The sequence below is a fragment of the Lichenostomus cassidix genome, chromosome 19, assembly GCF_008360975.1.
Source record: "Lichenostomus cassidix isolate B80296 chromosome 19, HeHo_3.0, whole genome shotgun sequence".
Taxonomy (NCBI): domain Eukaryota; kingdom Metazoa; phylum Chordata; class Aves; order Passeriformes; family Meliphagidae; genus Lichenostomus; species Lichenostomus cassidix.
The window spans coordinates 5,251,039-5,278,212 of record NC_139499.1 but is presented as its reverse complement, the minus strand read 5'-3'; the positions used below and the strand labels follow the sequence as shown (position 1 = coordinate 5,278,212).

General features: G+C 47.1%; 2 protein-coding genes across 18 annotated transcripts in view; one reads left to right on the top strand and one right to left on the bottom strand.

The window, feature by feature from the left end:
• The first annotated feature begins 10,767 nt into the window (after positions 1-10,767).
• Positions 10,768-24,276, top strand: LIG3 (DNA ligase 3). 2 transcript variants are annotated; one of them, XM_085078110.1, is made up of 20 exons: positions 10,768-10,910; positions 11,157-11,719; positions 12,203-12,319; positions 13,199-13,396; positions 13,796-13,947; positions 14,838-15,004; positions 15,633-15,710; positions 15,799-15,967; positions 16,565-16,720; positions 17,137-17,268; positions 18,009-18,088; positions 18,463-18,550; positions 19,391-19,468; positions 19,684-19,807; positions 20,165-20,307; positions 21,054-21,128; positions 21,690-21,836; positions 22,748-22,922; positions 23,566-23,657; positions 23,776-24,276. In XM_085078110.1, exons 2-20 carry the CDS (start codon positions 11,176-11,178, stop codon positions 24,007-24,009), a joined length of 2,949 nt encoding a protein of 982 aa, XP_084934236.1. In that variant the 5' UTR covers positions 10,768-10,910; positions 11,157-11,175; the 3' UTR covers positions 24,010-24,276. The 2 variants fall into 2 exon arrangements, with proteins under 2 accessions (XP_084934236.1, XP_084934235.1); XM_085078109.1 differs by having other exon boundaries at positions 23,773-24,276.
• Positions 24,277-24,499: 223 nt separating this feature from the next.
• The window catches only part of RFFL (ring finger and FYVE like domain containing E3 ubiquitin protein ligase), a 31,353-nt gene continuing 28,678 nt past the window's right edge, over positions 24,500-27,174 (bottom strand). For 15 of the 16 annotated variants that reach the window (XM_085078119.1, XM_085078116.1, XM_085078130.1 and 12 more), the window contains one exon: positions 24,500-27,061. In XM_085078119.1, the coding sequence (XP_084934245.1) occupies positions 26,880-27,061 (182 nt within the window). In that variant the 3' untranslated portion in view covers positions 24,500-26,879. The remainder of the gene's footprint in view (positions 27,062-27,174) is intronic. The other variant, XR_014855692.1, reaches the window with a different exon arrangement.

Genomic DNA, 27,174 nt, shown 5'->3' with positions numbered 1-27,174 from the left:
GAACAGTCATCTTGGGGACACAGTTGTCAGATTTAAGGATCAGAAATTACACAGGCAGCTGTAAAAGTATAGGAAGTGAATAGATCAATATTACGAGGTCCAGTAATTCTTTGAAGTGTTAAAGTGAAATGGGGGAACTGTTTGCAAGAACAACTTGATGATTTAAGTTATGCAGCAGCTCTAGGGGCAGGTGAGGAACCAGGTAGAGTCCTGAAAGGGTTAAGGACATCTTGATTAAAAAGGGTTTTGCCCTGAAGCAAGAGCAGGCTGAGGAGGACTTGCAGTAGGATCTCATTCTGGACTGGAAAACAGAACAGACCTGGCAGCCACTCCATCTGCAGAGTATTTATAGGGAACAGATCCCTGACATCACACAACCCTTTAGAGGGTCCTGGCAGCTCCCTCCACACCTCTATTCACACGCAGGGAGCGAGCAACCCATCAGTGAGTTAATCCTCCATTTCCATCACACAGTTCAGCATGTTTATTTCAGCTAATTCCTGAGCACACAGTGGCATTCTGCTTGATATCAGTCCTGAGAGAATCTGGCATTGTTTGGAAGCATTTGGTCAATGGCTTTTTGGTGCTTGTTCTGCATGCAGAGGAGGCAGGAGCATCCCAACACAGTAACTACAACACGGGATCCCCAGAAGGATGTGGGTATTTGAAAGCAAGCCCAGGATGCTGCAACCCCACCAGCTTAGGGATCTGCTCGGAATTCAGATTAATTCAGGAGAGGGAACACAGCTCACACTGAAATGCAAAGAGTTAGAGCAGACCAAAGCTCAGCTAAAAAAGGTGCACATAGAGTTGGACAAAGTTTCCTATTCCACTTTGAATTTCAAGCAGCGACATGAGAGAGTCATTTGTTGTGTGGGAAGAGTGATCCCAATCACGTCATTATTCATCCCACCCAACTCTAAGCTCCCTGAACAGGTGAGTTAAATTCTTAATCTAAGGTGACTTTATGCATTTCACTGGGATTTCAAAATCCAGCCTGTAGACCTCAGCATTCCAGATGGGTCCAAAAAGAATTTACTTGGTTTAGTGGTTTTTCTGGGCCACAGACATTTAAGGTTGCAGCATAAAGGTTTAGAATCTTTATAATTTTGTGGTTCTTTGAACATGACAAAGCAGCTCCCCCTCACTGTGCAAGTCCAAACCAACAATCCAGATTTCTCTACCAGTCCCACTCGAGGACAAACTTAGCTACACACACCTGTTTGTCTGCCTTTGGAAGGTAACTTTCTATCAGGAAAAAAAACCAAAAAGTTAGTAAGATTATATAATAAAAAAAGAAAACAACTGCTTTTGGTTGATTTTCTTGGTCCTGCTATTTCCCAGCCCTTTTGACAAAGTCTTTGTTGACAGACCATAGCAGGGTCTACTAAGACCTTGGATTCTGTTATGAATCCAAACAAAGTTTCAGCTCAGAACATTTCTAAAGAAGATGGGAACATCCCAGCCTGGTTCATTCACACTGAGTAATGGACAGTACACTCTAAGGAACACATTCCTAGGGAAACAGCCATCCTGGTTATCCCAGTGAAGCACAAAGGCAGGATCATTCACCTCACGTGTTTAGGCACTGTCTTCTGGTGCTCCAGAGCCTTGGGCACATCAGAAATTCAAATTGGAAGCCTTTGATTTGAAAGGTTTGTCAAAGCCTTGGTCTGGTTCTCAGCAGTGCCGTCAGTCCCAACCAGATTTAAGGTAGCATTTGCAATTCAAAGCATCTCAAGGCAACGACATAATCCTTACAGGGAGTGGAAACTTTCCTTTCCTATGTTTCCTAGCAGAAAATGGTATCCGAAATTAACAAAACCAAGACAAAGTGTGGAAGGTCTCCGTGGGAGAGAGGTTACCCCACTCATTTCTGATTTCAGCTGAGGTTCCAATACCAGGTAACCTCAGCTCCTGTATTTCCTGTGGAGTGAACAAAGCAGCTCCACCTGAGCTGCTTGCAGTGATAACTCTGCTCACATTTTGCATAATGAGGTCCCATCTACAGCCCCAGAAGTTGTTTAACCCCCAACAGTGACTTATTCCAGGCTATCAGCCAAGTGAATGCTTAAGTGGAATATATGTAGCAATGATCATCACAGGCTGGTATTCATCCTGTCTCAGAAATTGTTTAGGGCAAAGAGGTTAAGAAGAATAGAGTGCAGGCTTAAAAAAGATTTGTTTCTAAGAGACATTTCACTAGATTCATCCCATTTAGTGAAGAAACTAAGGTTAGGGGAATGCCTTTTAGGAACTATTGTCTCATGGTAATTTAACACATAGGTTTTCAAAAGAGGACAGCAGTTAAGCAAAGTTGCAGTTCAGTCAGATAAGAAACTCTCTCATTAGTATGGAATAAATCCAAGCACCTTAGAATAGCTGTCAGCCTCCTTACAAGGCAGATCCCATAACCCTTCCCTTTAGACTCTATATGCCAAGCTACCCAGAGTTTTTCAGGGGTCCTAGCATAGCTCAAACTTCAAAAAAATAGCCCTGAATGTAAGGGGGAAAAGGTCCTCATCTAGATAAGACAATTAGAGCTGGCTTAAAGAAAACTCACTGATCAGACAGGCATTGCTCTGCAATAGTACTGATCAGCATTCCCATGGTAAGGGGGAGAAGTCTTTAGGAAACAGAACTCCCAGCTCTGAAGCTGAGCACAACCACACCCTCTCTCTCCCCAGGCAAGCAGAGCTCCCGCTTGGCGTGCTTAGAACAGCATGAGGCCCTTAATTGGGTTTCACCTGTAGTAGGTGGGTGTTTCTGAGCACCTGCTCAGACAGGAAATGTGACCTTGTGGGTGGAGGGAATGGTGCACTCCGAGTGGCTTTCCCCAAAACACAAACAGCAGATGCTAACCAAGACAGAAAAGCTCTTTTAAAAGGTGTTTTAAATGTTTGTGCTTCGATGCGTTGGTGTTTTCACTCATGTGCATTTCAATGAGTTTCCAGATTTGGATTAGTGAAGGGGGACATCTGGGAGGCAGGAAGGAGTGGGAAGGGAAGACGAGGCTGGACTTTGCTGAGCAGGCCTAGCTGTCTGGAGAAAGAGGTCAGCAGGAACCTCCTGAGTTCATCAAAGCCCCTCTACCTGGACAGCTGCATGCCATGGATGGGGACAGGCTGGGCCCTGATTTTTGTCCCCTGCAGGGAGGCACCTGGTGGTCCTGACAGCACCAGGATGAATGTGGAGTTATTTGGCTGGACACACACAGATGCCAAGAGGCAGCTTCTCAGTTCATCTACAAAACCCTTCAGAAAGAAAAAGGAGCTCCATTTCACTGGAAGGACAGGGATAAGTTATCCCAGGCAGCAATAACCCAGCCTCCCCCAGCGTGCTCTGAGGAATTACAGAAACAAATAACCCAAGAAGCAACATTTGCAGATAGGTCAGAGGTTCTGCATTCGCTTTGGCTTTGTTTATATCCCATTTCCCATGCCCCGGGGCGACACGAGTGAGACAGAGGATTTGTGACAACCCATGCACCCTCCAGAGAGGGAAAGGACTCACTCATTATTAGAACTCACTCACGCTGCTCCTGCAGGAACCCAAATCCCTGGTCCCAGCACTGGCATCTCAGTGCAGGGTCTTTGAGCAGCAGCAGCAGCAAATAGGCCCTCCCTGGGGAGCTATTCCCTGCATAAATAGCTGCACAAACAGCTCTGTAGTGGCACTCACAGTCTGGCTCTGGAGACTCTGGAGACTTTTATGTCTCCAGTTTCTAATGAGGACCGGTTTAATTTTTTTTTTAACATCCCTGTCTCCCCAATAAAAGTCATCTCCAATGTGGAATTGGCTCGGAGAATTGCAGTTCCTTGATCATAAGTGCTTTCAAGTGATGTGGCAGAGTGATCAATGTCAAGGTTGGATTAAGGTTTAGACTGCAGCTTTTGGGAGTCATACAAGTCACTAATTACACATACAGCCCTCAGCACAGCAATGGGAACATCACAGAACTACTTCAGGGAAGATTCAAAGAGAAATAACACAGTTTAGCACTAAAGTAAGAAAGTTCCTGTAACATTAAAAGGCAGAATTTCTCTCCAAGCAGAGTTCTGTCTATGCCTCCTGAGCTCTGTTAAAACCCAGAGATGACAACTCCTGCACATGCTGAAGAGCCCAGGCCAGGAGCTGGGGTCTGCAGAAGTCACCTTGTAATTGAATTTCCATTTGCCTTCCAAATGTGGTCCTGGGCTGTGGAAAGCCCAAGAAGCGCTAATATTTCATACAGCTAAAGAGATCCCACAGGCTCCCTGGGCAGGACAAAATGGAGGAGTGTCATTATTGCTCCTCAGGTATCAGGGTGAGATTAGATCTGCAATCAGGCACAGCTCAGCCCCACATGGCAGGCAGCAGGGCACAACTGATATTGGATTTGTTTAGGAGCTCCTTTCATTTCATTTTGGATGTGTGACACCAGCCCAGACCAGCTGTGCAATGCAGACAGGACAGATGTGGCTTGAAAGAACCTGGGAAAGAGCTCAGCAGCCTGGGACTACTTTGTGTTGAAGAGCAGAGATTCTCTGGGACACAAAAAGAGGTTAAAGCTGCCTTGGCCCTGACTGTTCTCCAGTTGAACACAGCTGCCACTTCGAGCAAGGAAGAAACAGAGAAGAGAAACTGGGAATTTGAAGCCTGCAAGACTGCTGGCTGTTTAGAGAACAAACAGGGATTTGCACCCCACAACCAAGCACAGATCCGAGGGGACAATGAAAGGTAGGCACCAGTTAATTGCACCATTTTCTGCCTGGTCACAAGTGTTCCTTTGCAGGACTAAGAGTGTTCTAATAAAATGCTGTTTGCATTCAAAAATAGCCTTTTAATCAGTAGCCTTGAAGATCTCCAAAATAAAAAAAAAAAACCTCTTTTATAATCTGTCCTGAAAATATTCCTGATTTTCTGAAATTATTTTGAATGTCTCAAAGAATGGTATCACAACAATCTCTGGTTTTAGCAACAGTCATAGCCTGACAAGGTCAATTAAAAAAAATCAGCTGTGGTTTCAATTTCATTCTAAAATATTCAAAGCTAAAATTTTCAATTAAAATTTTGAAAAAAATCTCCCAGCAAGCAGAAATGACAAATTAATTTGGGAAATGCTCTGAAACAAACTCCCCAAAAAAAAATATCCGCCAAGCTTTTATTTTAGATTCCCTTTGTTTTCCAAAATTAGGTGTCATCTTTCAATCAGCACCACCCCAGAGGATGAGATTTGTGTTCACTACCCTGGCATGTGTAATGATGCCAGGATAATTCGCAGCAGATGTACATTTGGGGAGAAATTATTTTCTTCAGAATCTATTTGTGTGGGAGGATGAAGTATGGTTATAATGAAGGTGCTGTGGGAGCTGAATGACTTTGCATCTCAAGTACAGGTGCACTTGGGTGTAACTTAAACATAGTTTGCAATCTCTCTAAATGGAGCATTTATAGCCAATTACACTTGTCATTCACCTTGCAAATACCTCTATCTAATTTAACAGCATATGCAGCAGGCAGAAAAATAAAGGATATTATATTAGGTGACAGCAGAACAGAGGTGGAGGTACCATCTCTGTGTCTAACACAGGTTGGGCAGATTTCTGAACTGAAATAGAATGAATTCAGAGCATGGCCTCCAATGCCCTTATTCTCCCTGCATCAGAAGCCTCCTGTCAAATGTAATTTCCTCCAGGAAGACATGTATCTAACTGAGATTTTCCAAAACCTGTCCAAGTGATTTGGACACTCACTTCTCATTAGTATTAACAGCAAACGAGCATGAGCATCTCCTAAATGCCTTTGGAAATCTCTGACACTTTTTTTTTTTTTTTTTTGGTGGCTGTTAAATGACTCTTCAGGCAATCTGCACTAGAAATGACAAATTTCCCATTCGTTTCCCTGCACTCAGATATTCCTAATGTCCATGTACCAAATGTCAAGATTTTCCCTCAAAAAGACAGCTGAGATGTGGTGAGAGGAAGGGCACAGACAGACTTTTGCTGTGTTTGGATTAAAGGACAAAGGTCACATTCCAAAACTGTCTCCTCCACAGAGGGCTGCATGTACCAATTTTAGGATAGTACCACATTCATTGTCATCTTTTTGTCACCGCCCTAGGCAGGGATGTCACTGCAATGGGAGCAGGGATGCAGAGGAGTTCCATGGCTCTGTGTCACAGGCACTGAATCACAGGCAGTGCCCTGGAGAATGGAACATGAGGGAAGGAAAGGTGAACCTCTGGGGGAACACCTGGTCCATGCCCTGCAGAAGGGAGTAGCTCTTCCTCTGAGATCCACATTTTGTGTTACACCTTAGATCACATCCAGTCCCTCTTACTGCTCCAGGAAACATCCTGCCTGTCCCTAAGAGGAAAATGGGAACTGAAGAACAGCAAGTTGTTTTTTAAACTGACAACAGATTATATTCTCCCCTTCCCTCACCAAACTGAGGGAGCAGAAAGAGGCTTGGAAGAGATTTCATTCCTGTTACATGCATCTTCCACTTTTCACCCCCACAGAAGCCAGAAGAAAGCCTTGCAAGCCACTTCTCCAACCAAAACACTGCAAATCCCCTCAGACTGAATATTTCCAAGCCCTCCCCAACAAAGTCAGACCTACCAATGAACATAAATGCTAATAAGAGAGCAATATTGAGCTCTATAAATCCATTTTACATGGCTGCTTGATCTGTTATTTAACTGACATCCCTTCCCTTTTTGCCAAATATATTTCATGTATATATGTCTGTTTCCCATAATCTTTTCCATTTCTCTTATCATTTGTATTTTAATAAACCACATGTACAGATCCAGTATCTTCTTTAGCAGCCAGAGAGAGAGATATATTTGTTCATTGGGGTTATTAAAATTCTAAATATCTCCCTCCTTTTATTTGATTTTAGTGAGATTCCAGACATTTTCTCAATACCAAGAAGATTGGATTCATTGGAATATAACTCTGACAGAAATCTTGCAAGGAAACTTTAATTTTAGCTAAAACTCCTTTAATTTAAGATATCCCTAGAAGATGTGGAGAAGGTGAACTTTTTTATATGAACTATTTTAAACCCTAGTTCAAGATGAAACTAAAATAGGTTTTTGCTTCTTAACACTGAGGGAAAAAAACCCATAAGCAAAACCTGAGACTATTATTTTACTTTCACATATATCTTAACTTCTGACAGAATTCCTGATGGCAACTTGGCTTAAACAAGGACAGACTTAAACCTTTAAATCTGACTTTTGGGGCATTATCTTCTAGGTATTAGTGGAATAAACTACTTCAAACAGAGTTCTGCTTTCCTGGGGGCCTCTCTGCTGGTCTGTCACTGCTGACTTTTACACAGAGAGCACATTATGTTAAGAGGCTCAGCTCAGCAATTCCAGTGTTTGCTACTGAGGGAGATTCCAGCAGTGATTTCTCCCTGATCCTTTGCGAAGCAGGAGTGGTTTGCCTCCTGGTTTTCCCTCTGTGAATTCAGTGTCCTGTGGTTTTGTGGATATATTCACAAAATATTGATATATAGATATCCATATTCACAAAATATGGATATATTGTTCTGCTCACAGCTGTTTGAAGGTACAGCCGGCCGAAGGGCAGTTGGAGGAGTTTATTCCAATAAGACTCTAAAACCCAGAGTAATTTTAATTATTCTCCTTGTACACAAACCTTCCCACTCATAATAAGAAAGTGGATCACATTGCAGCTTCAGGGCAGAAAGTGCTTACAGGGAAAACTTAAGAGCAGTGACCAAAATCAGGGCCTGATGAGCCCCATGCCACTTGAAACTTTGCTATCACTTCCTAATGTCATCTCAGAGCTGTTAGCCACAAAAAAATTTACAAGATCCAACTGAAAGAGGGTAGATTTACATTAGATATTGGGAAGGAATTCCTCCCTGTGAGGGGAGTGAAGCCCTGGCACAGGTTGCCCAGAGAAGCTGTGGCTGCTCCTGGATCCCTGGAAGTGTCCAAGGCCAGGCTGGGCAGGGCTTGGAGCAACCTGGGATGGTGGAATGTCTACCTGCCCGTGGCAGAGGGTGGAACTGAATGAGTTTTAAGGTCACTCCCAACCCAAACCATGCTGTGATTCTGTGAAGATGCAAGTTTCAACTTTCCACTAACTCCTTTGGAGCCACAGTGGCAAATCAGCAAAATGAATGCTCCAGGCTGCAGAGTATTCATCTACTGCTCAAGAGAAGAAGAGCTGGCATTAGTGCACCAGCCTCGCTGCTGTTATTCCCAGGCCTTTCCAGAGCAACCAAAAAACAGCAGTTGTGTGTGTTTCTCTGAGAGGAAATTTATCTAAAACTCCCAGTTTCTCGTGGCAGCCTTCTGCCACCTGCCTGTGCTCGCTGCATCTCTCACGGCCACGCCATCAATCTCCAGCTTCTGCATCACTCTCCAGAGGGGCAGCCTCCTACTCCACTCACCTGTCCCTGCTGCCATCCAAACCCCTCCAGGCTGAAAAGAGCCAGGAGCAATTCATCTCCCCCTCACTGAGGCCTCTGAAATGTTCCTCTGCTGATTGAAGGCACTGCCTAGCTTAGCTAATTTTGCTGACTTTTAGACAGTCAGAGCTAGGAGAGCAGATCCCAGCACTGCCAGGTTGCTCAGCTGCCTTATTTAAACCTGATAATGATGTGCTGCAATGTCAGCCCTTGATTTTTCCATCTCTTTTACCAGGCTCAAACACACAGTGAATGAGAGATCTCACCATGGTGCCGTGAACTCTGTGCTCCCAGCAAGCTCTCTCTGAACACTGCACACCTTTACATCACAGCTTCTGAACACCTCATCCTTACCTGGGTTTTGCTCTTTTCTTCCCCTCTCAGATCCCAGTGTTCATACAAACTGTTGCCCCCAGTCACTGCTGGGTCTGTAAATCATTTCTCAAAGCAATTGGAACTATTAAAAATCGAATCACATTAAACTCACCCATTCAACCTTCAGTCCAAGTCTGCCAAACGTGTGGTCTTGGAGCTGAATGCACTCAGCTGAAAATCTGGAGCATCACGGTGGTCTGGGTGCCTTCCACATAAAGTCCATAGCAGGAAGACCTCTCTGAGTCCTTCTGCAATTCCTCTTCTGTGACTCAAAGCTCCCAGGTGGATTTGGTTGGGGAAGCTTGTTTCTTTCTTTGGTTTTGGGGTTTTCACCACTTCAGGGCCATGAGGGACAGCAAGGTGTTTTTTCCATCTGAGATCATGGATTGAATGCATTGTCCAAAAGCAAATATTGCAATGTAAAATATTGCAAATGAATGCAGACTGTCTGTTCCCAGCCAGCTCCCAGTGATCAGAAATGCCTATGTCAGACTTCATCCCAGTTTTGTGATCGGGCACAGCAGTTACACTCACTCACAGTTTCAAATAGTGTGCTTTGTGTAGCTGGAGTTTGATATGCTGGAAAGAAGAGGAAGACTGCCTGTAGCTTGCTTTGCAACCAGCTGGAGGCCAGCAAAGAGACAAACATATGGCTGGTGAAACAAATTCTGTACCTTATGCCTCATACTCTGCCTTTGAAGCACAGCAAAGCAGGTCAGAGACTTGGCCATGTCCACCCACACAGCATTCTTTCCAAGGATGAAGGCAGGAATCCTGTGGTGGTGTGTATTGCAGCCATTCCAGCTTCCTCAGCAGCCTCCTGGCACAGCACAACAGCACTTCCATCAGAGAAACAGGCGTGGCTGCCACCAGCAGAGAGCCAACAGCCAGACTGGGATGAAGGGCTGATCTCAGGGGCTTGGGGTGACACAGCAGCACCTCAAACCCAGTGTGAGGCTCTGGGAGGGACAATTTTGGGAGGTCAGGTGAAGGAGCAGCACTTCAGGGCTGTGCAGGTACAGTGTGCACTCATGGACAGGCCAGGATGAGGGCCAGGTGACACAGCAAGCCCTCAAACTAGCACCAAAATGACACAGCACTCTTGAAGAGACAACTTCATGAGGCTGGGGATGAGGCAGTGGTTCAGACCTGCACAAAAACAGTGTAGAACCCTTGGAGGGACCATTTCTATGGCCAGGTGATCCAACAGTGCCTCAAAGGTGTGCCAACATAGCACAGCACTCTTGGTGAGCCAGCGTGGTGTAGCCAGGGATAGGGCATCCCCTCAGAGCTGCCTCAACTTGGTGCAGTGCTCTTGGAAAGCCAACTTTATGAGGTCGGGGATAGGGCATCGCCTCAGGGAGGGACACAGAGTGCAGTGCTCCACTGGAGTCACCCATGTGGTGGGGACCAGCCATTGCCTCAGGGCACTGACCCTCCATCGCCTCATGGGGAGCGAGCTCTCCATCGCCTCAGGGCGCGGTCCCGGTGCTGCCCCTGGGCCCTGTCCCTCCATCGCCTCAGGGAACGGCCGTGGTGCCGACCCAGGGCTCAGTCCCTCCATCGCCTCAGGGCGCCGTCCCTCCACCGCCTCAGGGCGCTGTCCCGGTGCCGCCATAGGGCGCGGACCCTCCATCGCCTCAGAGGACTGTCCCGGTGTCGCCTCAGGACGCAGACTCTCCATCACGTCAAGGCACAGACCCTCCATCGCCTCAGGGCACGAACCCGGTGCCAGCTCAGGGCACGGACCCTCCGCCGCCTCACAGAGCGGTCCCAGAGCCGCCCAAGGCGCGAACCCCAAAACCGCCTCACGCGCTGCCGTTGCTTCCCCTCAGCCGCGCCAAAGGCGGGAAAACGCTCCCGGCGCGTGCACGGGGCGGAGCGAGACGGGTGAGGGGGCGTGGTCTGTGCGCGTGCCCGCCCCCGGCGGTGGCTCGGGGCGGAAGGGGCGGGGCCCGGAGCGGCGCGCGCGCGCGGCCCTACGGAAGCCGGGCGGGCGCGCTGGTGTCCCGGCGGCAGCGGCGGCCCCGGTGTGAGGTGCTGGGGGGTCCCGGGGGTCTGGACGGAGCCGGGGACGGCATGGCGGCACCGTGAAGAGCTCGGTGAGCGGCGGGGAGGCGGCCTGGGGCCTGCTGCGGCGGTGGGAGGCGGCGGTTGGGCTGTAGCGGGCAGCGCGGGAAAGCGGCCTCGGGGCGGGGCTGGAGCGTGAGGGGAGAAGGGGCGGGAGGAGGCCTGGGAGTGAGGGGCTGTGTGGGGCAGGCATGCAGGGCGCTGGGCGCGCAGTGCCGGGGCCGCTGAGGGGCTCCGGGCGGGCAGAGGGTGCTCAGTGTGTGCTCTGTCGCTCGCAGCACGCACCGCACAGGCTGGATGCCCACGGGCCCCGCGACACTGTCACACGCTGCCCGCGCCCTCGGCAGGGCCACAACGCTGTTCTGCCCTCGCGCTCAGCTCTCCTGGCTCAGAGCCTTCTCCTGCTGTGTCGGAGTCAGTCCCGCTTCCTGGTGCCAGCTGCTGCTCCAGCCGGTCTCCCTCCCATCCACAACCCCGCGCGGTGCTGCCGGGGCTTTTCCTCTCTCCGTGTTTTTGGGCAGCTGGCTTCGCTCAGCCTGCACAGCCGCACAGGACATGGCAGAGCAGAGGTACTGCGTGGACTATGCCAAGCGAGGCACCGCGGGCTGCAAGAAGTGCAAGGAGAAGATCATGAAGGGGATGGTGCGCATTGGGAAGATTGTCCCCAATCCTTTCACCGAGTCCGGCGGGGACATGAAGGAGTGGTACCATGTCAAGTGCATTTTTGAGAAGCTGGACAAGGCCCGGGCCACCACCAAGAAAATTGAAGACATCACAGACTTGGAGGGCTGGGAGGAGCTGCAGGATGAGGAGAAAGAAACAATCAACAAATACATCTCAGGTGAGGCACAAGGCAGGGCCTGGGTCACTTTTCTCCTTAATTTTAAGTTATGCCACAGGTTGTTCCCCAGCTGTCCCTTTGCCATGAAATCCTCATGGATGTGTTTGTGTGGCTTAGGGACAAAGTGTGTGGTGCTGCTCCAGCCCCTGTGTCAGCCCTGTGGGAAAGGGAAGAAATGGTCACTTCCACTGTGGCACTCCTTGATTCATTTGTCACAGCTGATTGTGGACAAGGCCTAGGTGATTTAATTCACAGGCACATAAAACCCATGAGGAAGCATCAGTTATTTTCCATTCCCACCCTTTTCCATAATCTTTAATAAATCACATGTTCTTTTAACTTTTGTTATCTGAAAAACATCCTTTTCTTTTTCTCCTCCAATTTCCATTTCTTTTAAGGCTTTTTGCTTTGTATTATACATAATATGCTGAAGGGTGTATGAGATTATTCCTGACTTCCTCTTTGAACCTTACTGCTTTCCAGAAGCCAATTCCAAGTCTGGAGGTACCCCAAAGAAAAAGGTGATAGTGCAGGCCAAGCTCACTGCCACAGGACAGCTGACCACGAAAGATCCACCAAAGAAATTCTCTGGATTCTCTGGTAAGAATTAACAAACTGATTCTGGGAAATCACTTTCTTTTAAACTCAACATCAGAAGTGTTTTAGCTTGGCTTAGATCAGTAGTTTTTTATCTATGGAATGATATCGTTTTTTTCAATTCTGGTTTGTCAAAAGCTGTAAGTGTTTTCTTATGCTGTCAGTCTTGAAAGAACATCTTGAAAGATGTTTGAATTTCCAGTATTCCCAAGGAAACAAAGGTTCTGCTGTGACCCACATTGTCAGGCTGACTCCATCTGCCTGCAGCCATTGGCTAATTCCAGTCAAACTGAAGGTATAGCCTCCAGTTATCCCATGTGGAGATCACAATCTGGAAAAAAACCTGTTTGTGATGGATTCCAGTTGTGTTCATGGAAGGGAAAGCTTGTCCTGAGGAGCAGCTGCCAGAGAGGCAGTCAGTGTGTGAGCTCTGACTGACCTGACCCTGCCCTGGAGCTCCAAACTGCCCAGAGCCACAACACAGCCAAAGACATCCCCACCTGTAGGGGATTGGTGTTGGGAGGGAAAAGGCAGTTGGGGCATTTTCCCCCATTTTAGAAGTTATGGAAACATCTTGCTGTGGAGGGTAAAAGCATATAAAGTAGAAAAAAAAGATAAACAGTGTCATCTGGCAGAAAGAATTCCTTTTCACCATGGTTTGATCACATTTGTCTGGTAGAATTAAAATCCAGGAAATTCTGGTGTAATATGAAGAGCAGAACTAGATTAGAGGGATTTTTCTAAGTCATAAATTTTAGCATCCATTGCTAAGCCTTGCCAGCACACTGGGATTGTTCTCAGCTTGCTGGGCAGAGGTAGCTTCAACTTCCCCATTTGCTCCATATTGTTAAAAAAGCAACTTTTGTGATGTGTTTGGTGCAGCCAAGCCAAAGAATTCAGAAGATGCCCCTGCAAACTCTACCCACAAGTCCAGCCTGTCTGCCACCAGGTGTGACCCCAAGCACAAGGACTGCCTGCTGCGGGAATTCCGGAAGGTCTGTGCCATGGTGGCTGAAAAACCAAGTTACAATGTGAAAACACAGATCATCCAGGACTTCCTCAGGAAGGGATCTGCAGGAGGTATGGCTGCTGCTTGGAATTTTCAGCCCTCTGGGAATCTGCCTCAAAGTGTGGTTTCAAAAGGAAAGGTGGAATAAAATCTGATTGTTGTGTGGTCCCAGCCTTGTGCTGTGGTGATTTCTGAGCTGTGGAGATAATCTTTGAAAAGCAAACTCTTTAAATAGCAATTCAGACAAAAATGTCTCACTCAGGTGTTGTAGGTGCCAAATTTAGTGCTGAGATCAGATTTAGAGGCAAATTGTGAGTATTTCCCCTGAGAGCTCCTTTCATGTGGAGCAAACAGAAGCCCCAGCTGTGGGTTTTATCCCCAGGGTTATGCAAATGGGCACAACCAACCAGAGCCTGGACATGAAAATAAATCCTCACAGTTACAATGTGCTTTTTTTTTTTTTTTTCCAGATGGCTTTCATGGTGATGTATACCTGACCATTAAGCTACTGTTACCAGGTGTCATTAAAATAGTTTACAACTTGAATGATAAGCAGATTGTAAAGCTGTTCAGTAGGATTTTCAACTGCAACCAGGAAGAAATGGTGCGGGACCTGGAACAGGTGAGTACAGACAGCAGTTCTCTTAATTTCTGCTGTTCAGCCCTTTGCTTTTGGAAATTCTGTAATGGTTTGGATGTTTTACTCCTTAGCTTGACTGTTAAAATGGGAGCTGGTGATTTATTTTGGTTTTTCTTGGCTTTAGCGGTTTTCATAGCATTTTCTGCCATCTGGAACCTGTAGAAAATCGTGTTTGAACAGAAAGCAAGATCAGAATTCACCTGCAAAGCTTTAGAAAGCAAGACTAAAATTACTTAGGCAAGGTGGGCTGCATCTGTTGTCTGAACTCCTTTGTCTGGCACATTCCTATGGAACTGATTTATATTATTCTTTTTGTAACATCACATATCAAAACCTGCGATTCAATTAACAGACCTGTCAGTGGCAGCTGCAGTTGGTTGATACAATTAAGCTGGTACAGTTGCAAGTGCTCAGTTGTGCACTGAATCCCCGTGCACAGGAGTTGGTGATTGACTGTGCACCCTCTGATTCACTGCAAGGTGGAGAAAATGGGTGAATTAGATAATAAAGGTAATTCTTTCCTCTCTGTTCATTGCCTTGCTGTATGCTGCCTTCTAGTGTCATCACTAGCTTGTCCCACAAACTTGGATTTACAAGTGGATTCATCCTGAGGAAATAAAGGCTCTGTGCTGCTGCAGCAGAGAAAAAGAGAGCCATGAGATGATGCTGGTACTCTTAATTACCTTTTTTTTTTTGCAAATAGAACAGCAACAGCTGAGCAGCTTTATGTTGTGGTGGCTTCCTTAAATGTTTGATTCCAATTTCTTCACAAATCATTTCTGTCTTTCCTGGAACCATGCTGAATCCCCAATGGCACCCCAAATCTCTGGCCATGCCTCTCATCCACACCCTGGTTTTGTTTTTGGAGACAGGGAGATGTTTCTGAGACCATACGGATCTTCTTCGAGCAGAGCAAGACTTGTCCCCCAGCAGCCAAGAGCCTCCTGACCATCCAGGAGGTGGATGAGTTCCTAATGCAGCTCTCCAAGCTCACCAAGGAGGATGACCAGCAGAGTGTCCTGCAGCAGATCAGTCGCAGGTGAGGGAAGGTTTGCCCTAACACTGGGAGTGGTTTTCTGTGAATGCCAAGCTGGAATAGGTGAATGATTAATCATGAGCTACAGAGACTGAACTTAATTAGCATCTCTAAGCTGCTGTTAGTGGTGTGATTGAGACATCTTGACAGCAATGGAGAACATGTAGGGCTGCTGTTCATGCCAGAGAGCTTCATCCCTGCCTGTCAGGACACCCTTCAATCAAGGGATTTGCAGAAATACCCTAATGGTGTTTAGCTGTTTATTAAGTTGCTGCTCTTAAGTACATTGGGAAAAGCCTTCAAGACATTCAGACAAAAATTCTTGGTCTGGCTCAGTTTGTGTTGATCTGAGGCTGAGGTTTTTACTGTCAGTTACTCTTGATGCATTAACTAAGTAAATTTTTGAAGTTCCATCAACATTGAGGCAGAATTAATGTTGGCATAAACATGCTAGAAAGCCTTTTGGCTAGTCCCTTGTGCCTCTGAGGTGTCACCATTAACATGTGTCCTCATCTGTGTTAAACCCTCCACAAGGGGAGGACTTTTCTTTAAAGATTCTGGAGCATTTCCTTCATCTCAGCTGAAAGTTGTTCACTTCAATGTCCACTTTGCTGAATCTTCTCTTCTTCAGGTGTACAGGCAACGACTTGAAATGCATCATCAGGCTAATTAAACATGACTTGAAAATGAATGCTGGAGCAAAGCACGTGTAAGTGTTACTGTTCATGGTGACAGAAACCCAGAAATGCTCATTTCCTGAGGCTGATCAGTGTTCCTCTCTCCTCCATTGGTTGAAGGCTGGATGCTCTGGATCCCAATGCCTACGAGGCATTCAAGGCCTCACGGAACCTGCAGGACGTGGTGGAGAGAGTGCTGCAGAACCAGCAGGAGGCTGAGAAGGTGCCAGGGGTGAAGAGGACCCTGAGTGTGCAGGCCTCACTCATGACCCCCGTGCAGCCCATGCTGGTAGGTTGGGAGCACTCCTGCCAGCCAGGCATGGAGCAGAAACCCCACTTGGAAGGGTCAGGAGCAGGGAATTGGTTGTGCAGTGTGAGCTGACTTGTTTAATGCTATTTTAGAAAGCAGCTCCTGCCACGAGGCCAAGTGTTCCATATACTTAGTACTTTCACCTTCAGTGCCACTGCCAAGCTAAAATCTTGCCTTGCTTTCAGTCTTGCTCTCAGTCTTTTATATTTGTATGCTGTCATTGCAGAAGCTGATCCTTTCCCTGGAAAGAGCATAAGCTTTCCTCTGGATTAGAGATTTCAATAAGTTTGGCTTACTGTGTGAGCAAAGCAGAGTTAAATATTTACTCTGGGCTAAGCACACTTCCACAAAAGGCACAGAGTACTTTTTAAAGCATTTGGAGGAGATAAGCACTGAAAAGCTGTAATTTTCTGGGCATATGCAGATGATTCTAAGTGAGTAATCGAGGTGAATTTGGACTTGCTAACAGGGGTTAGCTCTACAAGGGAATACATTGTAGTTCTTTCATCAACTTAGGTAAGAGTATCTTTATTTTCAATGTATCACCTGAGTGTTTGGATCCTCTCTCCCCCCAAGGCTGAGGCCTGCAAGTCCATCGAGTATGCCATGAAGAAGTGTCCCAACGGGATGTACGCCGAGATCAAGTACGATGGTGAGAGGGTGCAGGTGCACAAAAACGGAGATCACTTCAGCTACTTCAGCAGGAGCCTCAAACCTGTGCTGCCCCACAAAGTAAGCACCTGGCCACTGCCTCATCCCTTGTGCCAGCTCCTCCACTGCATTCCCAGTAGTTTCTCGATATAGGCAAGGAGGGTTCCTTCTCTCTTAGACTTAGTTCTAATTTATACAGGTGTGTTGGCTCTGGAGAAGCAACACTTAACAGTGTTGTAATCATTTAATTTTGATGCACATTAAGAGCTTGAAACAGAATTTCATCTGTCTGCTGTAGAGTCCTCTTTACACACTGTATTTTGGGAACCTGGGTGACAGTTGGGTGATTTGTTTCTGTTTATTAAAGCCTCATTTTTCTATTTTTGACTGCTGTGTGTCTCATAGTAGTTCAGATGTGCCTCAGATATTCACCTGCATTGGAGTGAATCCCTCTCTTCAGCCAGTTATTTTCTTTTTTTTGTTTTTCTTTTCCCAAGGTAGCCCACTTTAAGGACTTCATCCCCCAAGCTTTCCCTGGTGGGCACAGTATGATCCTGGATTCAGAAGTTCTTCTGATTGATAATAAAACTGGCAAGCCACTTCCTTTTGGGACTCTTGGTGTGCACAAGGTAAAAAGAACAATAAATTAAAATGCTTTGGAGGCAGTTATTGTGCTGACTTAAACATAATCAGCTATCACAGGGTAATTTCAGAGCTCTGATGCTTATTAGAGCATCTGGGAAAAAACAAAATTATTGAGAAGGCTGATATTGAAAAGCTACTGCTCTAATACAATAGATTGATATTAACCTAATCATTGGCAGGACAGTAAGAAAATTTCAGCTCAACATAATAATATTAAATATATACATTAAAAATATTTGGAAAATCTTGCAGGTTTGTCATGCCTTATCATGGTTTGAGCAGTGTGGGAGACCACAGTGGTGCAGTGATTATTCCATATAAGGGTTATGTAGTATTTGTGTCTAGACTAAATGGGGGTGAGGAAGAGGACAGGAAAATGAAAATTAAACTATAACTGCTTAAGTTAAAAGTAGCCATTAATCTGCTGTGTCTAGAATTTCGTTGGGTTTTCTTGCAGCACTAGTGACAGATGTTGCATTGCCCAAAGTCATTAATATTTTTAGCATTTTTTCCCCATTCCTAGGAAATGAACATGTTTTATCTTAGCTTGTGCTTTGACACATTCAGTCTAAATCTTAATTCTCAGAATACTTCTTTTAGAAGAGGCCTAATTTTCCAATACCTACAATATTACAGAGATAAAATCCCATCCCTTTGTTTCTGTTACTTTTCTAAAACTGCTGTGCCTGCAGATTTCTCTTAATTGGTGTTAATTGCCTTTCAGAAAGCTGCTTTCCAAGACGCCAATGTCTGCCTGTTTGTGTTTGACTGCATCTACTTCAATGACCTCAGCCTGATGGACAGGTGAGAGTGGCTGGGCTGCTTTCCCAGCTTGAACTGCCTGGAGAGCACCACTAGTGCACAGAGACCAGTTCAGCTGGGCTGTCAGACTGGCCACTCACTGGAAAATCGAGGCTGCATGGGAGGGACCTTGCTGTGCCAAGGAGTTTCACTGTGGAGCTCCTCTTGCTCCCCAGAATATTGGAATTAGCTGCATCTCAGCTGCTCACGTCCACTATTAACGCAGAATTTCTGTTTTGTCACTTCCTGGAGGAAAGTAAGAACTAGTTGTCTTCTCTGGAATCCTCTAAGATAAATCACTGAATGATTTAAACAGCTTTTTTCAGTGTTGCTGTTGGAATTGCTGCTTGTCCCTAATTTTCCATGCCCTGCTCCAGGCCCCTGTGCGAGCGGCGCAAGTTCCTCCACGACAACATGGTGGAAATCCCCAACCGCATCCTGTTCTCGGAGATGAAACATGTCACAGTGAGTCCAGAGTTCCCTTCCAACACTGCCCTGCTCTTTCACCGTGGAGCTTTTTTGGGGATTAACTCTGCAAATTCACTCTGTCAGAATGGTTCTGCTTCTGCTGTGTGCAAGGCTTCTTGAGCCAACATTGTGTTCCCATCTTGTCTTGGCTCCAACTCCTTCAGTATCATCTTAACTTGGATATCTCAGGTTTTTTGGCTTGTTAATGATGTTCTAGCCATTGTCACTGTGTTAGGAGGACCTAAAGCCTGTTGTCACTCAGTCTGTGCTGTGCAGTGCTGAGCTGTGACTGAAGGGAGCTAGACTGCTGCACTTCCCAAACTGGCAGCTTCAAGTGCCACATAGCCCTGGGACATCCTGGCTGCTAATACCTGCATTTAGCAGCATGCTGGAGGTTTCCTTTAGTAATGCACAAGCCTGATGTTCCATTATTTTTCCTCATTCCTACTGATTTCTGTAGCACCCTGGTTTTGGTGGAGAATGCTTGGACATTTTGGGCAGAAGGATCACAGGTCCCAAGGCTGTTGGATAAATAAAGCAGGCAGCGCTGGCTGAGAAAATATGATATGGGATGTACTGGGACACAGTCAGTGGGGCAGCCACATCTCTGAGGGGTATTTTTTAACCAGACAGACCTTCTCTTTTTGGGACATATTCCCAGCTTGGTCACTGGATGTGCAGCAAAGAAAATATATATGGGATTCTTGGAAAAGTGTTATAAAATTACCTGTCCTCTCTCTGCAATTTTGGGTTTAGTGCACCACTGCTCCAAATGGGAAGTCTGAAGACCACAGCCCTTGACAATCCTGAGCTAACCATGATCCCTCTCCTTTCCAGAAAGCCTCAGACCTGGCAGACATGATCACCCGAGTCATCCGTGAGGGACTGGAAGGGCTGGTGCTGAAAGACTTAAAGGCAAGTTCACCTTTTCTCTGTACTGCTGTAGGCTGGGAATTGGGGAATGATAACAGAATCAGCACTCAAGGCTGAGCATTCTTGAAACTTCCTCTCAGTGCTGACATCCAGTCCAAGCTGCTCTTTCTGCAGAGCTGGGTAAAAGCCAAGGCTGTGTGAGGAGCTGCTGCCCACCAGGGGATGTGTCTGAGGGAATTCTGCCTTGCTTTGCACAGGGCACTTATGAACCAGGGAAACGCCACTGGCTGAAGGTGAAGAAGGACTATCTCAACGAGGGGGCAATGGCTGACACAGCTGACCTGGTGGTGCTGGGGGCTTTCTATGGACAAGGCAGTAAAGGTAGGTCTGCAGTTGGCTGAAGTCAGAGATGTGTCAGTTCAGGACACTCCCAAAGTTTTCCCTGTTCCAGGCCTCTGGAATGAGGGTGGCTGGAGCAGTGATTACCTACTGCAGCCCATCATGTGCTTGCTGTGGGTTTTATTGTGGGTTTGCTGTGGGTTGGTTGGCACAGCAGAGCTGGAGCTGTTGGGCTGGGCTGTTGAACAGAGCAGGAGCTCTGTTAGCTTTGTGGGTAGCCCTGAAACCATCACAAGCCCAGGCCCCTTTGACTCCCCAAGATGGAGCAGGTTTTTGCCTCTGATTTCTGAAAAGCTTGTCCTGTAGAATATATGAGCCACCTTGCTGTTCCCTGTGCAGGTGGGATGATGTCCATCTTCCTCATGGGCTGCTATGACCCCAAGAGTGAGAAGTGGTGCACTGTCACCAAGTGTTCTGGTGGCCATGATGACGCCACCCTGGCACGGCTGCAGACAGAGCTGGACATGGTGAAGATCAGCAAGGTGAGATGGGAGCCCAGGGATGCTCAGCAAAGGGCTGAGCTGCCCTGCAGGTGCTGCTTCACTGCAGGGTTGAATTGCCCTGCCAGGAGTGAATCAGAGTTAAGGCACATAAACCACTTGACACAAGTGAGCCTGCATGAGGCTCTGCCTGGATCTGTACCCAGGCACTGAGTGGGAAGCCAGGCACCATCTGTTTCCTGCTAGGACAAAGTTTTGTTGGGAAGATACCAGTTTTTTATCCGGATTTTTGGGCACGTTGTGATTGGCAAAGGCAGTCACTAGATGGGGCTGTGGGAGGAAGTGCTCTGTCAGGCTCTGGTCTGGTGGCTCCAGAACCTGGGGTTGGAGGAAAATCTTCTGTGAGTGACTTATCCTGCTTTTCAAGACTGGGCAAATAACCAGAGAGCTGAATTTTAATATTACCTTGACATCCTGAAGGCCATTTGCATCAAGGTTGTAGAATCTTTAAAAAAAAAAAAAGGTAATTTTACATGAATCATAATTGGAGCAACTTTTTGTTTCACATACAGAATGACAGGCATTGAGGCCTGTTTCAGGTAATATTTGTGATTTTCTGGATGAGAGGAACTGCTGCAGATCAGTGCAAGTTTCATCCATGCAAAAGCAATGTAATACCTCTCTGCTGATCTACTTCTAGGTCGTGTTTCAGCAGCTTCTTTTGTAGAATTAGATTTATATATGCTGGTAAGTGCTATTCATTTTGATTTTGTGCTTTTAATTAATAGGATCCTACTAAAATTCCAAGGTGGCTAAAAATTAACAAAATCTACTACCCAGACTTCATTGTGCCAGACCCAAAGGTGAGTGCTCTCTTAATCATTTAACATTGAACATTTCCCAGCCCTTATTCTGCAATCTTCTATAAATCATTTAGAAGGACAACTTAGAAGTTGTCTCTGTTACAAAATTAATCTTCATACTTGGAATGGGAAATTAAGCACAAGTTTTTATCTCTCAATCTTGCAGGTGCATTTGAGGCTAAGAGCTTCATGAAGAAATCACACCTGCAGCAGTTTTGGGAAATATTCTTGTGCATTAAATCCCTTCCAGAAGTGAGCTTACTTTAAATTTGAGATATGAGAAATCTGACTTTAAATGGTTGAAACACAACTGCAACCCAAAAGTTGCTGCTGTTTTAGGAAATGTCAGTATGCTCTGTGCTATGTATGCCTGAAAGAGATGATGTTATTTAGAAATTGGTGTTATATGTTAGGGAAAAAGTAGGATTTTCTAATTGAGGTGACCAAGAAGGTCAGTTTGTGTATGTGGAATTCTGTGCTGGAGTGGGGAGTGAGACACTTTGGAGCTGGTTCCTGAGAGAACACGGCAATGTGACGTGGCTTCCTCCCTGCTGTGTCTAGAAAGCCCCAGTGTGGGAGATCACAGGGGCCGAGTTCTCCAAGGCTGAAGCTCACACTGCAGATGGGATCTCCATCCGCTTCCCGCGCTGCACTCGCATCCGCGACGACAAGGACTGGCAGACAGCCACCAACCTGCAGCAGCTGAAGGTGAGCTCTCAGCGGGCACTGCAGCACGGGGATGGTGAGTTCTGGCACCAGGCTGTGCTTCAGAGACAAACCAGCCAGCAGAGCAGCCAGGGAAAGGCCCTGCTGGCTGCTGCCTGGGATGGCACATTGCATTTTCCCTTTATTCCAGCCTCAGGCTGCGTTGTTCTCCTGCAGAGGACTCTTGAGCTGTTGTGTTGTGCCCTGTCAGGAAAGTCTGTGCTGGCAGTTGGTTCTGTCAGCTCTTGTGACAGGGTGAGGAATTGCCTTCCTCAGAGGTGACCTTTATTCTCCCCACGGTCACTCGGTTTCCCATCAGTATGCTGAGATTGGGAGAGGCATTTGGGAAGTGCCTGTGGGTATCCTGGGGCAGAGGGACCAAGTGGCAGCCCCCCAAGAATGCCAGATGGCAGCCAGGCCCTCCTGTGCTGAGGGGAAGGGGCCTGGTGCCAGCCCCAGCAGTGGGGGAGCTCTGTGCTCGGGGGAGTTGCTGCAGTTTGGTGCTGGCAGCAGCTGCCAGGGCTGGTTGTGCCATGGGAAGCAGGAGTGATGCAGCCTCCCTGCTGTCCTGTCAGGATCCCTGTGGGGAGGAGAGAGGAGCAAACCCCTCTGCAGATGGGCTGTTCCCACAGTGAGCACTGAGCACTGCTCACTCTTCAGGCTCTGGTGAATCATCCTGTCTTGCTCTGCAGCAGATGATGTGGATGTGGCTTTTGTTCCTCCATGTGTGGCTTCCCTTAATGCCAGGCACTGGTGTGGAATGCAGGGAGCTTGGACAGGGTTGACTGAAAAAAATTACTTCCAAGAGATACAGGAAGGAAAAGCATCTGAGCAAACATTTCATGGGGGAGAAAAATGCATGACAACTCATGTGCAGTGTCACACATGATCAATGCTCTGTTTCTGCTGGGCAGGAGCTGTACCAGCTCTCCAAGGAGAAGGCTGATTTCAGTGTTGCAGCCGGGGAGGAGGATGAATCCACAGCTGGCAGCAGTGGAGAGAATGATAGCAACTCCAGGTCTTCCACACCTCACAGCAGTATTAAGAGTCCCCCAAGCAAGTCACCTGCAAAAGCCCAGAAGGCAGAAGGTAAGTGATGCTTTCAGGAGAGGAGCCTGGGCTGTCTCCTCTGTGCTTGGGGCCTGCTGGCTTTGGGTCTTTGCCTTCTGTCTGAGGCTTGAAAATCCCACAGCACCTTCCATGTGCACATCAGGGATAATGAGCAAAGCTGTACCGCCCCTTGGTTTGGCCCAGTAGGAATTGAGTAGCTTTGAGATGTCCTGGGATTGGGAAAAGATGGATGGAAACAGCTCTGACAATGCTGTTCAGGTCGGTGTTGACTGCTCCTGTCCCTGCAGGTCACAGGCCCTTTGCTTAGACTGTTGGCCATGAGCCAGCGTTTAATTTTATTTGGATGGAATTCATGTGGATAATGGGACACGTGGCTGGAGGTGATTTCCAGGTAAATTGAGTTGGAACATGAAGCAGATTGCTGAGCAGTTTCACAGAGGGCAGGTGGCAGCAGCATCCTGGGAATGGGAGCAGGAGCATTTACAGGAGGATCTACCTTTTACAGTAGAAAAACGTGTCTCACTAGTGATAGTCTAATTCATGGATTTTCCAGAAAGAGGGGAGGAAACTTCTCCCTCCTCCTCCTTATGCTCTCCCCCCACATTAGAACACAGTCAGTATCTGGACAGAGCACACCCATGAGCCACATTTTTGTTTTTAGAGAGCAAAGCACTCTTTGGATCCCCTCAAAAATCCGAGGAGAAACGAGGGGAGAAGAGGAAAGCATCCGAGATGGAGGACAATGGAAAAAAGGTACAGTGAGCAGCCACAGCAGGGCGGTGGGAGGAAGCTGAGGCAGTTGTTGTCTGTTCATTTCCCTCTGGAAAAGAATGTTTGGCCCAAGCTCTGTTTGTCCTTTCCCCCTCAGCAGCCCCTGCTGGACATTTTCACAGGGGTGAAGCTCTACCTGGCGCCCTCCGTGAAGGACTTCGACAGAATCCGCCGCTACTTCATTGCCTACGACGGGGACCTGGTGGAGGAGTTTGACACAGCCTCGGCCACCCACGTGATTGGGGACATTGAGGACAATCCTGGTGCCACACGGGTGTCTCCCAGGTGGATCTGGGAATGCATCCGGAAGCGCAGGCTGGTAGCCCCGTGCTAGCAGAGGGGACAGTGCTGCCACAGGAACAGCTGGGAATAGGGGGAGATATGGATAGACAGGAAATGCCCTCAGAGGTAGCTACAAAGATCCACAGCAACCCTATGAAATGAATTTACAAAACTCTGTGGAGAAATGTTACTGCTGAATCCCATTTTCCTGCCCATACTATAGACCAGTGCACTTACCCAGGTGCTGGTTTAGTCTCCTTGGGTTTTTAAAGTTTGGGTATTTTTATAGATAAAAGAAATAAAACTGAAGCAGCTTGTCCTTTGCTGTCAGGACTTATTTTCCAAAGGTTATTCTCTTCCTGTTCGGGAAAGAAGACCACCAACTCCATGGAACTCTTGGCTGTAGTGTCAAGGTCATTTTGTTTTCAGGTAATTTTTCTGTACCCCCCAATAACAATATTTGTGCACCTGGGATCCCAATTTCTAGTCAAGGTTCAGCAGTAGTTGTAGGATCTCTGCTTGTAACAGAGTCAGAAACAAGGTTAACTAAATCACATTTCAACTTTATTATAAAATTATAAACCAAACTTCTGTACCAAAACTAGTAAGTTTAACCATCATAGTACCAGAGGATTTAATAACGAATAACATGCCCTTTTCAAGTAGAATATTAACTTTTAAAATCTTTAAACAATGTACAGTGTACATAAAGCACATAAATATTTCCATTTACTTTATTAGTTCAGAACATTATATTCCTTTGGATCATTAATCAGTTTCCTCCAGATTTTGATTTACCTTTAAAAACAACTCTTCTGTATCCATAAGCAGAGAATCCAATTTTACAAGGGGAACAAGAAGAGTCCTCCCTTGAGAAAGCACATTTTGGAGTCACAGGGTGGGTGGATCTTCTCTTCCCTAAAACTTCAGGCATTGATCTGCAGCTTGATTTATCTGCTGGAGAAAATACACCTACCCTCTACAAGGAAAAGTACATCTATCCATAGGGGAATAACCTTCCTGCTAAACTCCCCCAGCCCTGAGTTTACTGAAAAATATGACAACATGAATTTTCACAGTGAATTTCCTAAATGAGGCTGTCAGCATTTTGTGTATTCCTGCAGCTCTTGGAGCTTCCTGTGCCCTCCTCTCCAGAGTAAACAGTCCCTTCTTACCTGCCTTCCTTTCTACCACAATGCACTGACTCATTCCAGTTTGTTCTCATGCTGGAACCTGTGAAACCTTAAGTCAAAGCTTAAAGAGCAACCTAACCTGGGACAGAGGTAAAAGCCAGAATGCTGAGTTCAGTAACCTGCAGGAGCTGTTGCATTTTTGTGTTCTGAGCACTCCTCTGCAGTGCATCTGTTCTGCTGCCTCCTGAGCCACGCATTTCTGACCTCGGGTGCTGTTTTGGCTGCAGCTCTCAGAGCAAAGACCCTGCACTCCCTGCAGCTGAGCTGTTCCTCATGGAATTGTCCCTGTTGAAGAACACACAAGGTGAAGTTGCTGTTCCCATTCTCACTTAGTGCCCAAGGAGCTCTGGTGCTGTCCCTGCAGCTGCACTGCCAATGCCTCAGGAACTGAGGGGACACTGGGTTGGTGCTGCTGGCAGCCAGGCAGGGGCTGGGGTTGAACACAGAGCCTCCATCTCTCCCCCAAGCCAGACAGGAAAGCTCTGCAGCAGGGCTGTCTCAGCCTCACCACTGCCTTGGAATGAGGGTACAATCCCATCCTGATGGACACTGAAAGCACCAGGATTCTGAAGCTTGGCTGTGTTGCAGCCAAGTGCCCTGGATGCTTGCAGGCCACTGAGGGGAAAACACATCAGTTACAATCACCTCTAGCAAGAACTTCCAGACCTCTCTGGCAAGTCTTTTCCAACTAAACATACTGTCCAGGAGAGCTGTCAGGGATCAGGCCACAGACTCTCCTACCCACCCCAACAGCAGGAAGGACAAAATAAGTTGCTGTTGCTGAGCAGTGGAAGGGAACAGAACTGCAAAACTGAGCACAGGGGAGGATGGGGGAAGTTGATCTGCAGTAGAGATTGCTCATGGATTCAAGGGAGACAAAGGCTTTCTTCCATGATTCCCTTCTAAAAAAAAGAAAAAGTCACCTGTACTTAATATGATTGTGTAGCTGTGGAGTCCTCACTAAAACCTGGGGCAGAGTCAGGCCTTGGAGTTGTAGCTCCCTCAGCAAGTGAGGGCAGTTCAGTGTGAGCCACACCTCTGGCACGTGCTGTGAAGTCAAAGTCGACAAAATCAAACCAGAAACCTCCCTCCCACTGGCACAGAAACAAAAACCCAGCACACAGGGTAAGGCTGAGCCTTCCCAGCCTCCCTCCATAAATACAAAGATAACCTTAATATAAAATTACACATTTTTCCACAATTGCACTAGGCTGGAATTAGGGAAAGCAGAGGCGGTCTGCCTGTCCTGCAAGCATAACAATTTTACATTAAATTAAAAATTAAAATTAACAAGTACAGTGACATTTTAATCTGTGAAAATCAACTTGTTGCTGGGTGTAGCCTGAGCAGCAAAACAAAGGACACCTTTTGAGACCCCAGTTCACTTTTATTATTCAGAGGAAAATACAAAGCCTCTGTGGCAGATCTTCCTGGTGGAAAGCTGGGCATCCATCTGTCCTCAAATCATCCTAGGATGGAGGTGGTTAATGATTGCTGGCAATGAGCTCCAAGGAGTCCAGGCACTGTGGTGTAAAGCACGATGGTGGGACGAGCAGAGTTGGGCATGGCTTGAGCAGAACAGTTTCCCCCAGGCTTCCTCCTTCCCTCCCTCGCAGCGGGGTCCATAGGCTTATCTCCAAGGTAACAATTTGCAGGGATGTTGGCCCTTTCCCTAAGAGCACTGAGGCTTTAAGGCAGCAGCAGCCCTCACCTCACCCCACAGCCCCCCTTAGGTCCTGAAGACGTGCACTGCCCTGATCACGTACTGGCGGCAGATGGGACACTCGCTCATGCGCTTCCCGCACTTGGTGCACGTCACCATGTGCCCACATTCCAGCAGCACACAGTCAATGGGAGCATCCATGCAGATCCTGCACAGGTTGTCCTCGCTGTTGGGGAGCCCAGCACCACCTGAGGGGACAGGAGAGCACGGCTTGGTCAGACAAAGGGAGGTGGCGGGGGTTGGTTTGGCTTTGCTGATGGGATTCCCCATGTGGCTGCTCCAGCAGCTGGCAGTGAGCGGG